The sequence below is a fragment of the Trachypithecus francoisi genome, unplaced genomic scaffold (genome assembly GCF_009764315.1).
Source record: "Trachypithecus francoisi isolate TF-2019V2 unplaced genomic scaffold, Tfra_2.0 Lachesis_group18, whole genome shotgun sequence".
NCBI classification, from domain to species: Eukaryota; Metazoa; Chordata; class Mammalia; order Primates; family Cercopithecidae; genus Trachypithecus; species Trachypithecus francoisi.
In genome coordinates, this window is record NW_022681463.1 from 785,309 (window position 1) to 804,607 (window position 19,299).

Genomic DNA, 19,299 nt, shown 5'->3' on the forward strand with positions numbered 1-19,299 from the left:
AAGCAGGATACCCCTATCATAAATACTGATTTGTTGAGAGCACAGATCATTTCATTTTAAGGAAGCATATGAGGAGACATGCATTAATGCTATGAAAGAATTACATCTACTGGAAAACAGATTAGGGACACCTACCTGCATTGCTAAACATCTTATTTTTCACTATAACTTGATATGTGTTAAGTGCTTCGGCATACATTTCATTAACTGAATACTGACTGGCCAAATTGAAAAGAACCTAAGGAAGAAAATATTATAGAAAAGACACATAAGGACCACTTTAGGCCCCTTTCACCTATAATCTTTCTAGAGATTAAAATTGTATAACAAAGTTAGCTACTTATATCAAGATACTCAGCCAATTATGAAATTAAGTAAACAAAAGAATTATCTTGCATTACAAATGAACACTAAGAAAGGAAGAGCTGTCTTCTAAATTTCACCTTAACTTTCTATGTATTCTATTTAATTTAGTAGCATTTGCCATCTATTAATCTCTGAAAGACCTATAAAAAATAATATGTATCATTAATGCTGCTGGTGATCAAAGAAATAAGCAAGATCATGAACTAAATTCTCTTTGTAAACATAAATTAAACATGTGGAAATATCTTTTTTTTTTTTTTTTTGAGACGGAGTCTTGCTCTGCCGCCCAGGCTGGAGTGCAGTGGCCGGCTCTCAGCTCACTGCAAGCTCCGCCTCCCGGGTTCACGCCATTCTCCTGTCTCAGCCTCCCGAGTAGCTGGGACTACAGGCGCCCGCCTCGTCGCCCGGCTAGTTTTTTGTATTTTTTAGTAGAGACGGGGTTTCGCCGTATTAGCCAGGATGGTCTCGATCTCCTGACCTCGTGATCCGCCCGTCTCGGCCTCCCAAAGTGCTGGGATTACAGGCTTGAGCCACCGCGCCCGGCCATGTGGAAATATCTTAAACCTTAAAGTCTATCAGAAGAATTTGTATAGTAAGCTCTATATACTAAATTACAATTTAAGTAATTAACTTACAGTAAATTATGTTCCTAAAGGTAAAAAATGATGATCATAAATTATCTCTGAAAGATTTCCTGGAATCTTAAGAATATCAGCTATAAACAATAAGCATCTAACATTTCAAAATTTCAAACGCCCTTTTTTCCTATGTGTTTAGTATACGAAAACTTTACCCACTGAAAATACGCCCTTTCTTTTTTTTTTTTTGAGACGGAGTCTTGCTCTGCCACCCAGGCTGGAGTGCAGTGGCCGGCTCTCAGCTCACTGCAAGCTCCGCCTCCCGGGTTCACGCCATTCTCCTGTCTCAGCCTCCCGAGTAGCTGGGACTACAGGCGCCCGCCTCGTCGCCCGGCTAGTTTTTTGTATTTTTTAGTAGAGACGGGGTTTCACCGTATTAGCCAGGATGGTCTCGATCTCCTGACCTCGTGATCCGCCCGTCTCGGCCTCCCAAAGTGCTGGGATTACAGGCTTGAGCCACCGCGCCCGGCCGAAAATACGCCCTTTCAAACAGAAGTGCAAACATTAAGGAGATGTCTCTTCAGAATTAAATAAATGTTGCTAGAAATTAGAGGCATTAGATTTTTTTCCCCACTACCCTCATAGAACATTATCTTATATGCCTAGTTTGAAGTTCTTGAAAATCACTGACCGAAAAGTCTACATTACAATCTCATCAAAATAACCACCTTGATAGAGCAAAAAAATTAGTGCTCTTCAAACAGAGCCACTGGATGGTAGGTTTACAGGTACTTACTAAGTTATCAAAATATATACATATTTTTTAATAAGCAGAGACAAGGTCTCACTCTGTTGCCCAGGCTGGTCGCAAACTTCTGAGCTCAAGTAATTCTCCCACCTTCACCTCCCGAAGTGTTAGGATTACAGGTGTGAGCCACTGCACCCAGCCCAAAATAACTAGTTAAATAAATAAAAGAGCTCTTTGCACAAAACAAAGAGTGTTTCATGAAGTAAAGATTATTATTAATCTAATTCTGAGCACCTGAAGACCAGTAAGATTTCAAAAATAAAAGAAAAAAGACTCTGGAACCCATTAACCGTAGTCAAAATTTTATTTAAAAATTGTGTTATATTTCAATACCTACTGAGTAAGTTAAATCCAAATTGATATTTTCTGGAGTTGTAACTTGTTCTCGCTGTCTCACCAGGACTCTCTCTTTTCTTCCCGCATCTTTTGCTTTTTCTAAGGCCTGAAATCAGATTTACACCTTGTAACTTCCTTTAAGTGTTCATCAACTTTTATGCATTTGAAAAATATCTACATAAAGGCTGGATGAATTCATTTTCTATCCTCAGATTCCTCAGGACACCCCTCTGTGCTCTCACCAGAAACTTCCCTTGGAAAGGGCCTTTTTTTTTTTTCCAAAATGACAAAAAAAAAGCACCAGTTCTATGAGTAATAAAAGTAGCTTTTTAAAGTGAACACTTCTTTCTAATGGTATTCATTAATCCAATAACTAATGGAAATTATATGATATGACAATCAAAGTAATATGAACAAAGCAAATTAAAAGAAAAGATTGATATTTAAAAAGCAATGTTGGATTCCCAAAAAGCAAACTATAATTTTTTAGTTTACTTAGGAAAAAATATTCAACAGTAGTGAGGCTTCAAGAAGAAAACAGCCCTTGACACTGTGGGTGGCTTCTGGTAGCTATACCTTTCAGCAGCACATTGCTGTCTAATCCAACAGTCCACCTGGCTGCCAAGTTAAGTGTACCAACACATTACAATTTTTTCCCTACTGAAAAGATCAATGTCAAAAATTACAAAATCAGCCAATTATTTTGACATTCAAATTTATGAAACTGAGTTACAATTCCTGGTTCTCAAAATAATTGCTTCTTATCCTAAGACCAGTCAATGGCAAACAAAAATATTTGTCTGTACATATGGTGTATGTATAAAAGCAGACATACATCTATAAATGCTTCATAATCTTGAATCTTGTTTATGAACTTACCAATTTTAAGTCTCCACAACTACTGGCAATACAGCTTTCTTCTACCAACTCATTTACTTCCTTCTCTAATTGCTTTATTTTTTCTTCTGGGCTATTAAAGACAAAAGCAGGTACAATTTAAATCATTCAACCTCTAACAATCTATACTAAAATTTATTTTATTTTATTTTACAAACAAGGTCTCACTTGGTTGCCCAGGCTGGAGTGCAGTGGCACAATCATATCTCACTGCAGCCTGAAGTCTTGACTCCTGGGTTCAGCTGATCTCCTCCCACCTCAGCCTCTCAAGTAGCTAGGACTACAGGTGCATGCCAGCATACATGAATAATTTTGTTTTTGTTTTTTGTAGAGACAGAGTCTCCTCATCTTGTCCAAGGAGGCTGGTCTTAAACTCCAGGCCTCAAGCAATCCTCCCTCCTCAGCCTCCCAAAGTGCTGGGATTACAGGTTTGAGCCACGACACCAGCCTAATTTACTTTCAACATTGAATGATGTGCATTTAAACTTTAAGAATAGGTTATACATAAGACAAATGTATACATGGTATTAAAGAGCAAATGTTGTACTGTTTTTAACAACTACACCATGTAATTATTCATAACAGTAAAATAACAACAACAGTCAAGATAGGTAACATGGCTGGGCGTGGCGGCTCCTGCCTGTAATCCCAGCAATTTGGGAGGCTGAGGCGGGTGGATCACTTGAGGTCAGGAGTTTGACACCATCCTGGCCAACATGGTGAAACCCTGTCTCTACTAAAAAACACAAAAATTAGCCGGGTGTTGTGGCAGGCACCTATAATCCCAGCTACTTGGGAGGCTAAGGCAGGAGAATATTACTTGAACCTGGGAGGCAGAGGTTGCAGTGAGCGATATTGCGCCACTGCACTCCATACTCCAGCCAGGGTGACAGAGCAAGACTCTGTCTCAAAAAAATAAATAAATAAATAAATAAAAATAAAAAGACAGGTTCTTGCTATGTTGCCAAGGCTGGAATACAGTGGCTATTCACAGGCACAATCATAATGTGCTACGGCTTGAACTCTTGGGCTTAAGCGATCTTTCTGTCTCAGCCTCCTGAGTAGTTGACACTGTAGGCGTGCCCCACCATGCCTGGCCATAGAGAAAGTTTCTAATGAGGTGAAGAAGCGTCAAAATCCTGGCTCTGTTAATAGCAAATCAAGTATTCCCAAATCGGTTACCTGTCAAAATAACATTAATGTTGTTTTGCTACCACTTTCTTTCGGCAAAATATGACAATACTCTGAACACACATCAACGCCTAAATAAAATTTTACTACGGCTATATTAGAAGAGACAGTAGTTCTCTTAATTCTCTACAAACGGACTTTATAAACGTATACAGGAATAAACTGAACAGCATAACTTTCTCTATAAAATTATATTCTTTGGGTAAACCTGGGACTAAGACTACCAAGTTTATTAGTTTAGAAAGATCTGTTCTAACTGAGCAATACGCATAATAGATGGTAGTCTTATGAAGGTTACAGGAAGTATAGAATTCTATTTTCTAGTTGTCTGAAACACTTTAATGTATGTCTTAAATGTTGCTTAAATTCAAAATATCAACATAAAATTTTAAAGTTAAAAATCTGTAAGAGAACTTTATGAAGACACTGAAAGTAACTTACCCAGTCCCTATCAAATGCAAAAAAAATGCAATCTATATTCAGGCACTGTTGGCTACCTACCCACACAGAGCCCGCCAGCCGCCCCTCTTCTTTGCATGCAGAATCTAAGGAAGTCAAGAGAATCGCATTCTCTTTGTCAAGTGTTTGGTTCAGCCACGAGCATTTGATGTATTCCATGCTGAGAAATGAAGGCATATCTGTTTCAGGTAGAGGGCTGCTAGAAAGATCTTCTTGGCTTTTTAAGAGACCTACGACTAGGAATGTTCTGCCTCTAGACTCCATTAGTTACACGGAGATTTCGAACTCTCAACACTCTCCTGGCAGCACAATGATCAGCAGGCGCTTGGGGAAAGCCAAGGGAACAACGAGAAGCTGGGCCAGGGGTGACGTTACTGAGCAGGTAAATTAATCACCCCAGAACTTCCTACTATGTAAGATCATAAATTTTCTTGTTAATTATGTATACGACTTTTTTTTACATCTTTCTTTGAGACAGGGTCTTGCTCTGTTGCCCAGGCTGGGGTGCAGTGGTGTGATCACAGCTTACCGCAGTCACCACCTCCTGGGCTCAAGCCATCCTCCCACCTCAGCCTTCCGAGTAGCTGGAACTACAGGTGTGTGCTACCATACCTAGCTAATTTTTTAATTTTTTGTACAGATGGGGTCTTGCTGTGCTGCCCAGGCTAGTCTTGAACTCCTGGGCTCAAGTGATCCTCTCACCTTGGCCTCCCAAAAGACTGAGATTATAGGCATGAGCCACCACGCTTGGGCTGTGTTCTTTTTTTTTTTTCTTTTTCTTTTTTTAATTTAGATGGAGTCTTGCTGTGTCGCCCAGGCTGGAGTGCAGGGGTGCGATCTCGGCTCACTGCAAGCTCTGCCTCCCAGGTTCACGCCATTCTCCTGCCTCAGCCTCCTGAGTAGCTGGGACTACAAGCGCCCGCCACTGCACCGGGCTAATTTTTTGTATTTTTATTAGAGATGGGGTTTCACCATGTTAGCCAGGATATTCTCAATCTCCTGACCTCCTGATCCGTCCGCCTCAGCCTCCCACAGTGCTAGGATTACAAGTGTAAGCCACCACACCTGGTCTCTTTTTAAAAAAAAAACAAAAAACATGTTTTCTGTTATCAGCAGCTGAAAGGACCATAAATGACATAATATTTAAATAAAAAATGCTTTTATTAGCAAATATGCTGTCATTAATTAAGATAAAGTGATTTTCTATAGAGGTTCCTTGTTAGTCAAAAATGGAAATTATGTAATTTACACAAAAGCCTAAATATTGGGTTTAAGAATTACAATTTAAATTTAAAAAAAAGAAACAAAAAAAAAAAGAATTACAATTTAAAAAGATATATTCTATAGAAGCAAAACAGTATAGTGATTAATTCCAGTTCTAGTTCCAGAGCTTGTGCTGGAACTAGAAAAACTGGGTTTGAATCTCAGCCTTGTCATTTATTAGCTTTAGAAAGTTAAGACAGTTGGGCTTCAGTCCTCCTCTTTATGAACTAGTGAGAGTAATAGCTCTGTTTTCATAGGGAAGGTACTTGGAAAGGTGCCTGGCACACAGCAAAGACTCAGTTAATGTTAGCTTTTATTACTATTTGTAAAATGTATACATTAAGGTTCTTAGATACCAGCAGATGTACATAATTAAATGTATAACATACCTTTTTGGCTACTGTCCAGCTGCTAGCACAAAATTAAGTTTGTTCTATAAAAAATTAAAATTTTCAATAATATGACAAAGTAATTTCATATGTGTTCTCTTAATTTTTTCCCTTGAAATGTCCTCTCAAAATAATCATATCTTATAACATTTACAATCCCATTTGGCTGTCAAGAGACTCAATACTGGCCCTGATAAAAAGTTAGACCATATCGTCAAGTCAAATAATATCACAATAAAATTGCACAGAATACATATGGCTATTCTTAATTTTGTTAGTTCTGGCAACTAGGGATGGTTTTTTGTTTACTACTCTGCTGACACAAACTTTCTAAAGATTAAGAATTACGTATTTGGGCTGGTGCGGGGGTTCGCGCCTGTAAGGCCAACACTTTGGTAGGCTGAGGTTGGCAGATCATTTGAGATTGGGAGTTTGAGACCAGCCTGGTCAACATGGCAAAACCTCATCTCTACCAAAAATACAAAAATTATCTGGACATAGTCGTGGGCACCTGTAATCCCAGCTACTCAGGAAGCTGAGGCAGGAGAATCACTTGAACCTGGGAGGTGAAGGTTGTAGTGAGCCAAGATCACATCACTGCAACTCCAGCCTGGGCAACAGAGTGAGACATCATCTCAAAAAAAAAAAAAAATTATGTATTTGGAAAATAAAAATTAAAAATATGCAGCAACCATAACAAACAACAACATAAGGACTTACATACCTATCTTTTTTCTTGGCTTCCAAAGGGGGAGCAGGGCCCCTTGACTGACCAAGGGGGTCAAATGCAGAGCCTGAGACACAATTCAAGAGTTAATATTCTATTTGTAACCCAGCAAAATCGAAAAAAATATGAAAATATAAAACTCTACATAAGCTATTTCATTTACCTCTTTATTAAATGGTTTCAATTACCTATTTATTAAACAGAGATAACATTGTATCTATATAAACATACTGGGAAATTGGTAAGATTTTTAACATACACAAAGCTATGTAAATAACACATGTATTAAACTTAAAAACAAAAATAAAATATTCTCAGCATTCACTTTCTCTTCCACAGTGACCCATCCCTATTATCAACCCTAAATCATCAGGCACGCGTCTTATAACCTGGCATTGGCTTTTTAGTTTCCTTATTGGCATACTAAACATTCATTTTTGTTACAATTTTATTTTTAAATTATCATTTAACTTTCTACATATTATTTCAATACATTTTGACAAATTACACCATGGTTTAATTACCACCCCAACAGATATGTAGAAGGTTTTCATTATCCCTTTCCTTTCTTAATGGTACCTAAAATATCAGTGCATCTTATAATCAATGGCATTGTTAGATTTTATTTAAAATGGCATTAATATTTATATCACAAAATGATAAAAGATTAAAAGATCCAAAAAAGATTATTAGTAGAGATAGTGTAACAAACCTCTCAAAGCTGTTTTGGTAAAACCAGCTGCTCTCACTGCTGTCATGGGTCTAGTAACTCCATCCTTTAAAGAGAATGGGAATCATTCATTCTTAAATAAGATCTATCTCCTATGTACAGTTCTGCACATTACACATACTTAATATAGACCCATTTTTAAAATGCTAATTTTTAATCACTATACGTTTATTCCTTACTTCTACCTCCTCATGTATCAATCCTGTCCTTTCTCCCCTTTAGAATTTCAATTCTTTGATCTAACTGGCCTAGAATTCTAAAAAAAGTTAATCAGCTTGTTAGCCAGCTACTCTCTTACTTTTGGTTGGTCTGTTACATGCCTATGAGAGAAACCACAGAAATTGTTGTAAATGGTAGCACAGGAAAAACGGGCCCCAGAATACATCATATAAGCAATGATCAGTTCTATGTCCACTCCCCAATAGGGATTCATTTGATACGTGAGTAAATAAATCTAAAGAGACCTTGCCTTCCAAGATTTACAACAGTCTACACTTTAGCCCACAATTTAAAGAATCTGGGTCACTATGTAAGTAATATCTTAACATTTTAAAATAACAAAGTAAAAAAACTTTGGTAGTAAATTCCAAGTCACAAAAAAGGCACAAAATGAACAAGCATGCAAATAGAGATACCTGAATAGCCCCTGTCATTGGTCTTCCTATTGATGATGCCAGAGATGTCTTGGACTAGTAAACAGAAAAGTTAAGTTAAAAAGATTCCTAAAAATATCTACCTTAAATTTTTAAACCAAGTTATAGAAGTTTTCTTCATTCTATCGGCAAATAAACGTAATTTATTACTTTTACCTCCTGAGGGTACAGGGTAAAACTATAAAACAGGGATCAGCAAACTACAACACATAGCCTTTGTCAATAAAGTTTTACTGGAATATAGCAATGCCCCATTCCTTTGCACACTGCCTATGGCTGCTTTTGCTATACAAATGCAGAGTTGGATAGCAGCAACAGAGACCATACGATCTGCAAAGCCTAAAATATCTAGCCCTTCATGGAAAAAGTTTGCTCTTATTCTGCAACACCCCCAAAAATCAAATTTATGAGTAATATACACTCAGGCTAACTAATAAGAGCATGTTTCATATGACACATGGTTATATTACGTAGAAGGCTACTTTCTTCACTCATATAAAGGAACATTATGAAAGCAAGTGCCCTGGACCTCTAGGTTCTGAAGACATTTTTTTGACTAAGAAAAGCTATTCCACCTAATTTTTCCATTTTTCTCATTCCTCCGTTATTTCATATAAGCTAAAACATCCAAATTACAGGTAATTTGGGCAAGATTAAAAAGTTTATTACTTTTATAGAGTTTGATATATCTTTCCTCCAAAGGCTTCTAAGACCCAAATATACACTTCTGAAACACTTTTCTTAAATTTTATATTTGTTAATTAATAAATGTTTCCCAATTATACACACTATTACATTTATATAAAATTTAACTTTACATAAAATATATGAATGGAATACATGAGACTTGGTTGTATCATGTAGAAAATGAAAGGAAGTCAACGAACACAGGGTTTACAAATGGAAAAAGGTAATAAAATATTTTCCAATACTTACAAATCAAAATGACTAGAATATTCAAATTTATTAATCAAACTAGACTTGTATAATGTTCGTAAGTATCCAAAATGGAAAATATATCTGGGTTATGACCTAAAATATAATAAAATTATCCAGAACTGCCTAAAGTGAACTATTGTATGAGAAAAAGCATCTTAATATTTTCAGCTTACAAAAACCTACCCCATATCCAGTAGCTATAGGTCTAGTAACTGCCGTGCTTGATATTTTAGCAGTTATCTTGGGGAGGAAAAAGAACATAGTTAACAGGATTCAGACTGAGCTATATAATAGAAAACTGGAAAAGAAATAGAAAATATAGACTCAACAATAAAGAAATATTTCTATAATACTTAGAATGATTTCTTTTAAATTATCTTAAATATTAGGGAGCTCAGGTATTTTAAGTATGTGAGAAGGAGACTCATTCTGGAATTCATTTTAAAAGAGAAAGGGGACTTTTGAATGATCTGAGGTGCCAATAAGAAAGATTTGTTTTCATGCTTACAACCATCATGAATTAAACACTTTACTGCGTAATTACTACTGCTAGCCACTAGGCCAAACAGTAGACACAAGATCTGGGGTCTGAGAACTTCAGTTTGAATCTCAGCTATCTCTATAACAGCTACCTTTATTTAATCTCTTTGAACCTACAGTTTTCTCATCTTTCAAATAAGAAAACAAAGCATACGGATCACAAAATTGTAGTTAGAATCAAACAGGAGCACATCAGTGAAAGTATACTAAAAATGTTAGTTGTTAGGCAGAATTGTTAGAAATATTTATTAAATATCACTCACGGAGGAATTCTACTTTCGGCTATGATGGACTGTTTTTTAAAACCTCACTAAGAACTATTAAAAAATATACATAGGGTCAAAATATTTTTTTTTAAGTGTGAGTATATTAGAGAACCATCAAGACAGCGAAGAATTACAAGGTCTGAAAATTAAGAAGAGACGGGAAGGCTAGAGAGGTGAGTCCACATTTAGGCCTGCTTTCCTTCTAGATGCATCTGTTAATTCCAGCGGCAAATCTGAGACACTGGGCAAAGCTTTTGAGACTCACAGCCTGAGGGGATAAACACTGGAGAGGAGGGCCTGCCAAGAACACAGCCTTGGCAATCCTCTGGGCTTTAGACTGTGATCTCAAAAGGCTACACCCTAAGATTAAAAGGTAAATCACAGTATACTAACCCTCATAAGGGCTGACATCCAATTCAGAATCATCTCAAACCCAACTGGATTAAGGTGATCCCGGATTCCTACTGTTGCTAGTACCATAAGTAAAAGCAAATTCTCTCCAGTGAAAGATAAGATCCTCTAGCACTATTCTATCCAATAAACTTTCTGTAGTGATGGAAAAGTTCTGTATCTGCCCTTTCTGACAAGACACCCATTGGCCACACAAGGCTGATGAACATATGAAACGTAAGCAGTTTTTAGTTTTAAATAATTTATTTTAGTTTTAAATAATTTAAATGTAAATAGTTTCATGTGGCTATTGTCTCTCATACTGAGTAGTGCAGACACAGAGCCATAAAGTGTCTCCAAAATTTTTCATTTATAATGTCTCACAATTAAAACCAACCAGACATATAAGAGGCAAGACTACCTAACCAAAAGCCAAGATAAACAAAAGAATAGAAAGAAACTCAGAAGTGGATACATATAATGGAAATATCAGACATAGACTTTAATATAACGATGCTTAACATGATCAATGAATTAAAATATTAGCAATATCAGCAACTGAAAATGAACTAAAAACTATAAAAAAGGAATATGTGGAAATTCTAGAACTGAAAAATTAAAAATAATGTAAAATCCTGGCACTGTCCAGGCAGTAGTGAAACTATTAATTTATATTAGACTTTAAAAAGTTAAAGATGAGTATCATAATATTTAGGGAAGCACTAAAAGGATAGTCAGAGAATGTAAACTACTAAGATAACAGAAAAAGGAAATGGCATAATAAAAAACAAGCAAAAAAGAAAGCAAGTAAGGAGAGAAAATGAAATATACAAGAGCCAGGAAAAAACAAAAGCAAATAGTAACATAGCAAATGTTAATCAGTAACTTCATCAAATGTAAGTGGAATAAATACTTAACTAAAATAAGATCGTCAGACTATTAAAAAAACAAAAACCAATCACATGCTGCTAATAAGAATTACATTTTAAATAAATTGATATGGAAAAGTTGGAAGTAAAAAGACAGGAAAGACATACAATAAAAATGCTAGACAAAGAGCTTGTATAGCTATAACAACATATTAGTATCTTACAAACAGACAAAAGGCATTACTAGAGATAGAGGCATACTTCATAACAATAAAAGGCTCAGTTACTATGAAAATATAGCAATTCTAAATATCTTTGTTCCACATATATAAAGCAAAAACCTAAAAAAAATACAAACTCACAACCACAGTGCAAGAATTGATCACACTTTCTCATTAAAAATAGAACCAGTAGGCCAGGCACAGTGGCTTGCACCCGTAATCCCAGCACTTTGGGAGACTGAGGTGGGTGGATCACCTGAGGTCAGGAATTCGAGACCAGCCTGACTAACATGAACATGGTGAAACCCCGTCTTTACTAAAAATATAAAAATTAGCCAGGTATGGTGGCTCACGCCTGTAGTCTCAGCTACTCAGGAGGCTGAGGCATGAGAATCGCTTGAACCCAGGAGGTGGAGGTTGCAGTGAGCCAAGATCACACCACTGTACTCCAGCCTGGGAAAGAGAGTAAGACTTGGTGAAAGAAAAGAAAAGAAAGAAAAAAAAGAAAAGAAAAGAAGGAAAGGAAAGGAAAAAGAAAAAAGAAAAGAAAGACTACAGTAGGCAAACAAAAAATCAATAAAAATACTGAACATCTTAACAAAACCATTAACACACTTTACCTAATTGACATATTACACTGTACCCATTGTAGAACATATATTCTTTAAGAATGCATTTGGGACATTAACAAATTTCAAAACATTGAAAGCATACAGATTATGTTCTCTATCTAAGAATAAAACTAGAAATCAGTAACACAGAGATAACTAGAAAAATTTAATATGTTTGGAAATTAAGAAATACACTTCTAAAAAACCTACAGGTCAAAGAAGAAATACCCATGGAAATTAGAAAATGTTTTGAACTGAATCATAATGATAATGTAATTAGAGGCAAAATATGGGAAAAAACATACATATATGTTAATTCTGTAGGAAAACAAATGCCTGAATTACAGGTGATAAGATATAAAGTTGTTAGGTGAACTTTAGACATCGAAAGGTATTTTAATTGTATACATGTTTCAAGGCTTAAACTCATGCTTGAATAAGATTGGCTCCAGGTCTTAGAAAAAACTGAAAAGGAAGCATATGGGTCTCCGCAACTTCTTCCGTGAGAACAAACTGAGGGGAAGACCATTATTTTTTTTTTTTTTTTTTTTTTTTTTTTTTTTGAGACGGAGTCTCGCTCTGTCGCCCAGGCTGGAGTGCTGTGGCCGGATCTCGGCTCACTGCAAGCTCCGCCTCCCGGGTTCACGCCATTCTCCTGCCTCAGCCTCCCGAGCAGCTGGGACTACAGGCGCCCACCACCTCGCCCGGCTAGTTTTTTGTATTTTTTAGTAGAGACGGGGTTTCACCGTGTTAGCCAGGATGGTCTCGATCTCCTGACCTCGTGATCCACCCGACTCGGCCTCCCAAAGTGCTGGGATTACAGGCTTGAGCCACCGCGCCCGGCCAACCATTATTTTTTTTAACTACTACCTAACGACTAAATCTCGTTTTTGAGTTTTGTTGTCAGCATTGGGCAGCTCCTACACTCGCTTCCCTCATTCACCTTGTACCCTTACCTGCAATGCCCTTTTCTCCTGTATCTCAAGGTCAATCTCAGTTCTACATATCCTGTAATAATCAACTCTTAATTTATCTTCTAAGCAACCTCTTCTGATTTTCCCAACTAATGGTAAATGACCTCTCTTTGAAATTTCATAGCAATTTTTACTCTTTTATTATAATTTATTACTTCATGCCTTGTAATATCTAAGTGTGTCCATTTAATTTTCCTTCTGAGGATTGTAAGCTCCTTAGGAGCAACCTAGAATTTTGTCCTCTTTAGTGAACCTGTAAGATTTTTCATATGAAAAGTATAAAACTTTTTCCCATTTAATATAGTAAGTCGGATGTGATGAAAATATCATTCGGCTGGGCGCGGTGACTCAAGCCTGTAATCCCAGCACTTTGGGAGGCCGAGACGGGCGGATCACGAGGTCATGAGATCGAGATCATCCTGGCTAACACAGTGAAACCCCATCTCTACTAAAAAAATACAAAAAACTAGCCGGGCAAGGTGGCGGGCGCCTGTAGTTCCAGCTACTCCAGAGGCTGAGGCAGGAGAATGGTGTAAACCCGGGAGGCGGAGCTTGCAGTGAGCTGAGCTCTGGCCACTGCACTCCAGCCTGGGCGACAGAGCGAGACTCCGTCTCAAAAAAGAAAAAAAAAGAAAGTATCATTCAACAGAAGATCAAATGACCCACACTCTATCCCAATTACAGACAGCTATGAGACCTTGGCTTTTCTAGGCTTCAGTTTCCTCATCTATAAAATAAGAATCTCCAAAGTCATTTCTAAAGATCTTTGGAAGGGCCACCTGGCAAAATTATCACCTGCTATGTGATCCCTGAAATCACTTAATTGAAGACAAAGTTCACTGATTTACTAAGTTAGTCAATAAAGATGTATGGAACACTTAAGTAGACAAGGAAAAGAATGATGAATAAGATAATCTGCCTCTTTGAAAAGCTTACAGTCTAATCACTAGCCTAGTGGAAGGACTCAGAGCCTATGGTTTTTCTTCCCATAATGAAGGTAACTTCAAAATTAAAATATGGGTTGTAAAAAAATTAAATAAATAAAATATGGGTTTTAGAATGTGTACTGAAGAATTAACTTTACTCAAAGAGAGGTGTGGCCTTTTTTGTTGGCTCCTAAGAGATGATTTCTACACCCCTGAAATGCTCTGCCTGACAGGAGTGTCTTTGTCTGCCCTGGCTTTGGCCCCTGGTCAGTCTATCAATGTGATTCACAATGGGAGCTTTGGGACACATCAGCTTCTGGAGTTATTAGCCCGAACCTCCGGGGCTAGAGACTAAAGGTTGGCCTGGTGGGCGGTATGTGATCAAGCCTTAGTAAAAACTCTGAATGCCAAAGTCTAGGGTAGGATTCCCTGGTTGGCAATACTCTTCAAGTACTGTCACACTGTGGTTAGGAAAAGGCACTGCCATGTCTTGCTCCACAGGGAGAGGATAATCAGAAGCTCTCTGTTTGGACCACTCCTAGGCCCTGCTCTATGCATCTCTTCCCTTGGTGGATTTTAATTTGTATCCTTCCCATGATTAAACTGTAAGTGTAGGAGATTTCAGTGAGTTCTTTGAGTCTTTCCAGAGAATTATCAAGCCTGAGGATGGTTCTGGGAACCATGAACTTGCAGTTGGTGTCAGAAGTGGGAGTGGTCTTATGGAGGACTGACTGTGTCCTCTACCTGTGCAGTGGTTTAGCCAAACTTATTGCAAGGAACCACACTAAATGCATTTACCCTATATGAGATGGGCAAGCTATTCACAATGATTTATTTTTGCTAAAGTACGTAGGACAGGGAGGAAGGGAGAACATGACAAAGTGAGGGAAGATAATAGCAGAAGGACACTTCATCTAAAGCAGAGGAGTTTGGGCTGGATATTTCTTTATTACTAGGGGCTGGCCTATGCATTGTAGAATGGTTAGCAGCACCTCTGGCTGCTACCCACTAGGTGCCAGTAGCACCCACTCAAGTTGTGACAACCTAAAATATCTCTCCAAGCATTGCCAAATGTCCCTGGTGGGGGGGGGGGGGGGCGGGCACAAGTGCCCCCAGCTGAAAGCCACTGCTATATAGTATTAGATGGATAGGGAGAAGCAGCATTCAATAAAGGAATATTAGATATAGAACATTAGGGATATAACTTTTTCTGCTTCACTATTTAGTGTCAACCTTGTTTATTTTCAACTACAAACAAAGCTTGGCAGATTTCATGCACTGTGAAAGGCAGATGTCTATGCTTTGTATGACATATACAAAAACCTTAATACTAACACTGAAAAAAACTACTCTAGCAATTCATGTACTGGTAGAAAATTAATTCATAAGAGTATTAATTAATATTAATACAAGGAAGGGTAAATTAAGCCCCAATGTTTTGAGGGATCAATATTTATGCTACTTTAAAAATTAGAAAAGCAAATATTTTTAAAACAATGAATGTTTTAGGTAAACAATATTCTGATGCCTAATAAAAATAATGTTTACATTTTCAATAACATAAGAAATCCTTTGATCTCAAATACTTTAAAATTCACTTACTAGATACACTGAAAACTACAAAACATTGATGAATTAAAGAACACATAAACAAATGGAAAGGCATCCTGTGTTCATGGGTTCATAGACTGAAAGACTTAGTATTGTTAAGATGTCCATACTACCCAGTTAATTCAATATAATCTTATCAAATCCTTATCATCCCAATGACTTTTTTTTTACAGAAATAGAGATTCATCCCAAAATTAATATGGAGTACCAAGGGACCCCAAGTAGCTAAAACAATTGTGAAAAAAAAGAACAAAGTTTGAAAGTTCCCATTTCCTGATTTTAAAACATATTACAAAGCTACAGTAATCAAAACAGTGTGGTTACTGGCATAAAGACAGACAAACAGACCAATAGAACAGCATAGAAAGCCCAGAAACAAACCCTTACATATATGGTCAAATGATCTTCAACAATGGTGCCAAGACTATTCAATAGGGAAGGGACAGTCTGCACAGCAAATAGTGTTGGGAGAACTAAATATCAATATGCAAAAGAATGAAGTTGGACCTTTATCTTATACCATATATAAAAATTAACACAAAATGGATTAAAGATCTAAATGTAAGACCTAAAACTACAAAAATGCTAGAAGAAAACATAGGGGAAAAGCTTCATGACATTATTCTTGGCAATGATCTCTTGAATATGACACCAAAAGCACAAGCAACAAAAGTAAAGATGGACAACTGGCACTATATCAAACTAAAAAACTTTGGTGTATCAAAGGACACATCAGTGTTAAAAGCCATCTACAAAATGAAAGAAAATATTTGCAAATCGTATATCTGATAAGACATTAATATCCAGAATATATAGAGAACTCCTACAACTGAATGACAAAAATGGACAAGTGTTCATTGACAGATGAATGAATAAACAAAATGTGGTATAAACATACAATCGAATACTATTCAGACTTAAAAAGGAAGGAGCTTTTGTCACATGCTACAACATGGATGAACCTTGAGGACATTATACTAAGTGAATAAGCCAGTCACAAAAAGACAAATACTCTGAGATTCCACTTATGTAAGGTATCTAAATTAGTCAAATTCATAGAAATAGAAAGTAGAATGGTAGTTACAGGGGCTTTGGAAGTAGGAGAAAATGGGAAGTTTTTGTTTAATAGATACAGAGTTTCAGATATACAAGATGAAAACCTTCTGAAGATCTGTTTCACTACCATCTAAACTTAATGATGGTTATAATCTTTAACACTACAGGAATATACAGGTAAGAATGGTTAATTTGGTAAATTTCATGTTATGTGTTTTTTACTACAATTAAAAAAAATGTTTTTTCACTTACTGGAGGTCTTCTGCCATGACTAGTCCTCACAGCTTGCTGAAAAGCTGCATCATTCTCCAATTCCTAAAATGAAAAGGCAAATTTCACATTCAACACAGAGTAAGAATTGGGGGAAAAAATAACTTTAAACTCCTGTTTGGTACCCAAGAGCCTCTATAATTCATTTTATCCCAACTGTTGACACCTAAGTAGGGACGAACGGACTCTTACCTCAAATATCCCCACTTCACACTACCCAGAATAGCAAACCTCCTTCCTCTCCTAGAATGAGGAGTACTGGTCATGTTAGTCAATTTTATGGACATTTTATTGGCTACAGTTTTTATGAGTGGTATCACAATGCTGGGTTGAAAGATCAAGTATACAAGGATGGGGCCTTTCTTCTGTTTCTTCTTTCCTGGTAGCTTAGAATTGAGATTTACATCTCTCTTTCTCTCTCCTTCTCTCTCCCCCACCCCCGTGTCTTTCTCTTTTTCTCCCGCCCTACCTGATAAAGCCTCAGGATAAAAAAGGCCATACTTTGTACAAGCAGGGGACACTCTCTTTGGTGCCACTTCCATCTGCCCAAATGAAAAGGATTTTTCATCTCACTGGAGAGGTCAAGTCTGAGACGCAGACTGGAGCTAATCTAAGCAAATGGGGAGCGCTCAACAAGTCCAACCTGCACTACCATTTGGAATAACGTCTCAGTAGAAATAAAATGTTATCTGGCTTTGCTGATTCCTGAACTGTACTTACATTCCCTTCAGGAAATTTGAGGAAAAGAATATTAAGGGCAGGATATAAGGGTTCCTGTGTTTCCTAAGAAAATACCATTTTCATAGTCTCTCAAAAGAACCCAGTCTCACCAACAGCCAGTCTTCCAGCCATCCTTTATTTCCTACTTCCTCTTCTCTAACACATACGCTGGCTTTAACCCTTCAGACACATTAAATGCAGTTCTCATCCTCTCATCCTTGCCTCTGATATACTTCAATCTACTTCCCACAAAAATATACTTGTCCAGTATTTTAAAAATAAACAATTCATAAAAAATAAAGTCACTATCAATTAACTTTTTTAAAAATTTGAAAATAATCAAAATAAAATGTTTATATTACCAGGATGCTACAAGCCTTCTTCTTTAATTTTTACTTTAAATTATCTTTTTTTTTTTTTTTTTTTTGAGACAGGGTCTCACTTCAACCGCCAGGCTGGAGTACAGTAGTGCAATCACAGCTCACTGCAGCCTCAACTTCCCAGGCTCAGGTGATTGTCCCACCTCAGTCTCCCTAGGAGCTGGGACCACAGGCACACACTACCACAACCTGCTAATTTTTGTATTTTTTAAGAGACAGGAGTTTGCCATGTTACCCAGGCTGGTCTCAAACTGAGCTCAAGTGATCCATCCCTGAGCCTCCTAACGGGATTACAGGCATAAGCCACTGTGCCCGGCCTAAATTACCTTTGTAACCTTCCATATCAACTACACAAAATTACATGATTCTCACTTACCCATAGAAACTAAAGACTTTTGAATGAAGTATAAATCCAAAGGTAATCTTCAACATAATTTATTATACTTCTACTTTAGCAGATCTTTGGGTAAAAAAATTTCCCTTAAGATTCCTAAATTATTAGTAAAATTTGGTTAATCAGCTCAGTAAATCCTAACTAAATGACAAACTAAAAAGGCCAGTCAACAAATTCTCCAATTACACCAAACTTATACAACTTTTGGAACTTTTTGTCACTTTGTTAACAAATGGCATCTTCTATGAGTATCTTAAGCCACTGCTTCAAGTAATTCATTTATTTATTGAACTTGTTATTATTATAGTTAAGATCAAAGAAAACCAAGCATAAGTCAAAAATTATTTTTACTTCACTGTCTTAATTTATTTTTGGGTCTGATATTCTGATTATTCACTTCACATTAAATTATGCAGCCACAATGCAACAACCTGAGGAGGTAGGAAGTCTCCCTGATGCTTTAAAAATGATAATCTTCGGGCCAGGGCGGTGGCTCACGCCTGTAATCCCAGCACTTTGGGAGGCTGAGGTGGGTGGATCACGAGGTCTGGACATCGAAACCATCCTGACTAACACGGTGAAACCCCATCTCCACTAAAAATACAAAAAATTAGCCGGGCTACTGTGACTACAGTAGCGGGTGCCTGTAGTCACAGCTACTGGGGAGACTGAGGCAGGAGAATGGCGTGAACCCGGGAGGCGGAGCTTGCAGTGAGCAGAGGTTTCACCACTGCA

The 19,299-nt window shown here is 37.2% G+C and overlaps 1 protein-coding gene across 9 annotated transcripts in view; it reads right to left on the reverse strand.

The window, feature by feature from the left end:
• The window catches only part of IFT88 (intraflagellar transport 88), a 132,378-nt gene that overhangs the window by 100,543 nt on the left and 12,536 nt on the right, over positions 1-19,299 (reverse strand). For 7 of the 9 annotated variants that reach the window (XR_004428874.1, XR_004428875.1, XM_033177023.1 and 4 more), the window contains 8 exons: positions 17,053-17,115; positions 9,520-9,576; positions 8,380-8,433; positions 7,727-7,790; positions 7,012-7,081; positions 2,968-3,058; positions 2,090-2,194; positions 136-238 (listed from right to left, as the gene is read on the reverse strand). Coding sequence is in view for 7 of the 9 variants with exons in the window: in XM_033177023.1 (XP_033032914.1) it covers positions 136-238; positions 2,090-2,194; positions 2,968-3,058; positions 7,012-7,081; positions 7,727-7,790; positions 8,380-8,433; positions 9,520-9,576; positions 17,053-17,115 (607 nt within the window). In the remaining 2 variants the exon portion in view is untranslated. The remainder of the gene's footprint in view (positions 1-135; positions 239-2,089; positions 2,195-2,967; positions 3,059-7,011; positions 7,082-7,726; positions 7,791-8,379; positions 8,434-9,519; positions 9,577-17,052; positions 17,116-19,299) is intronic. The other 2 variants (XM_033177026.1, XM_033177029.1) reach the window with 1 other exon arrangement.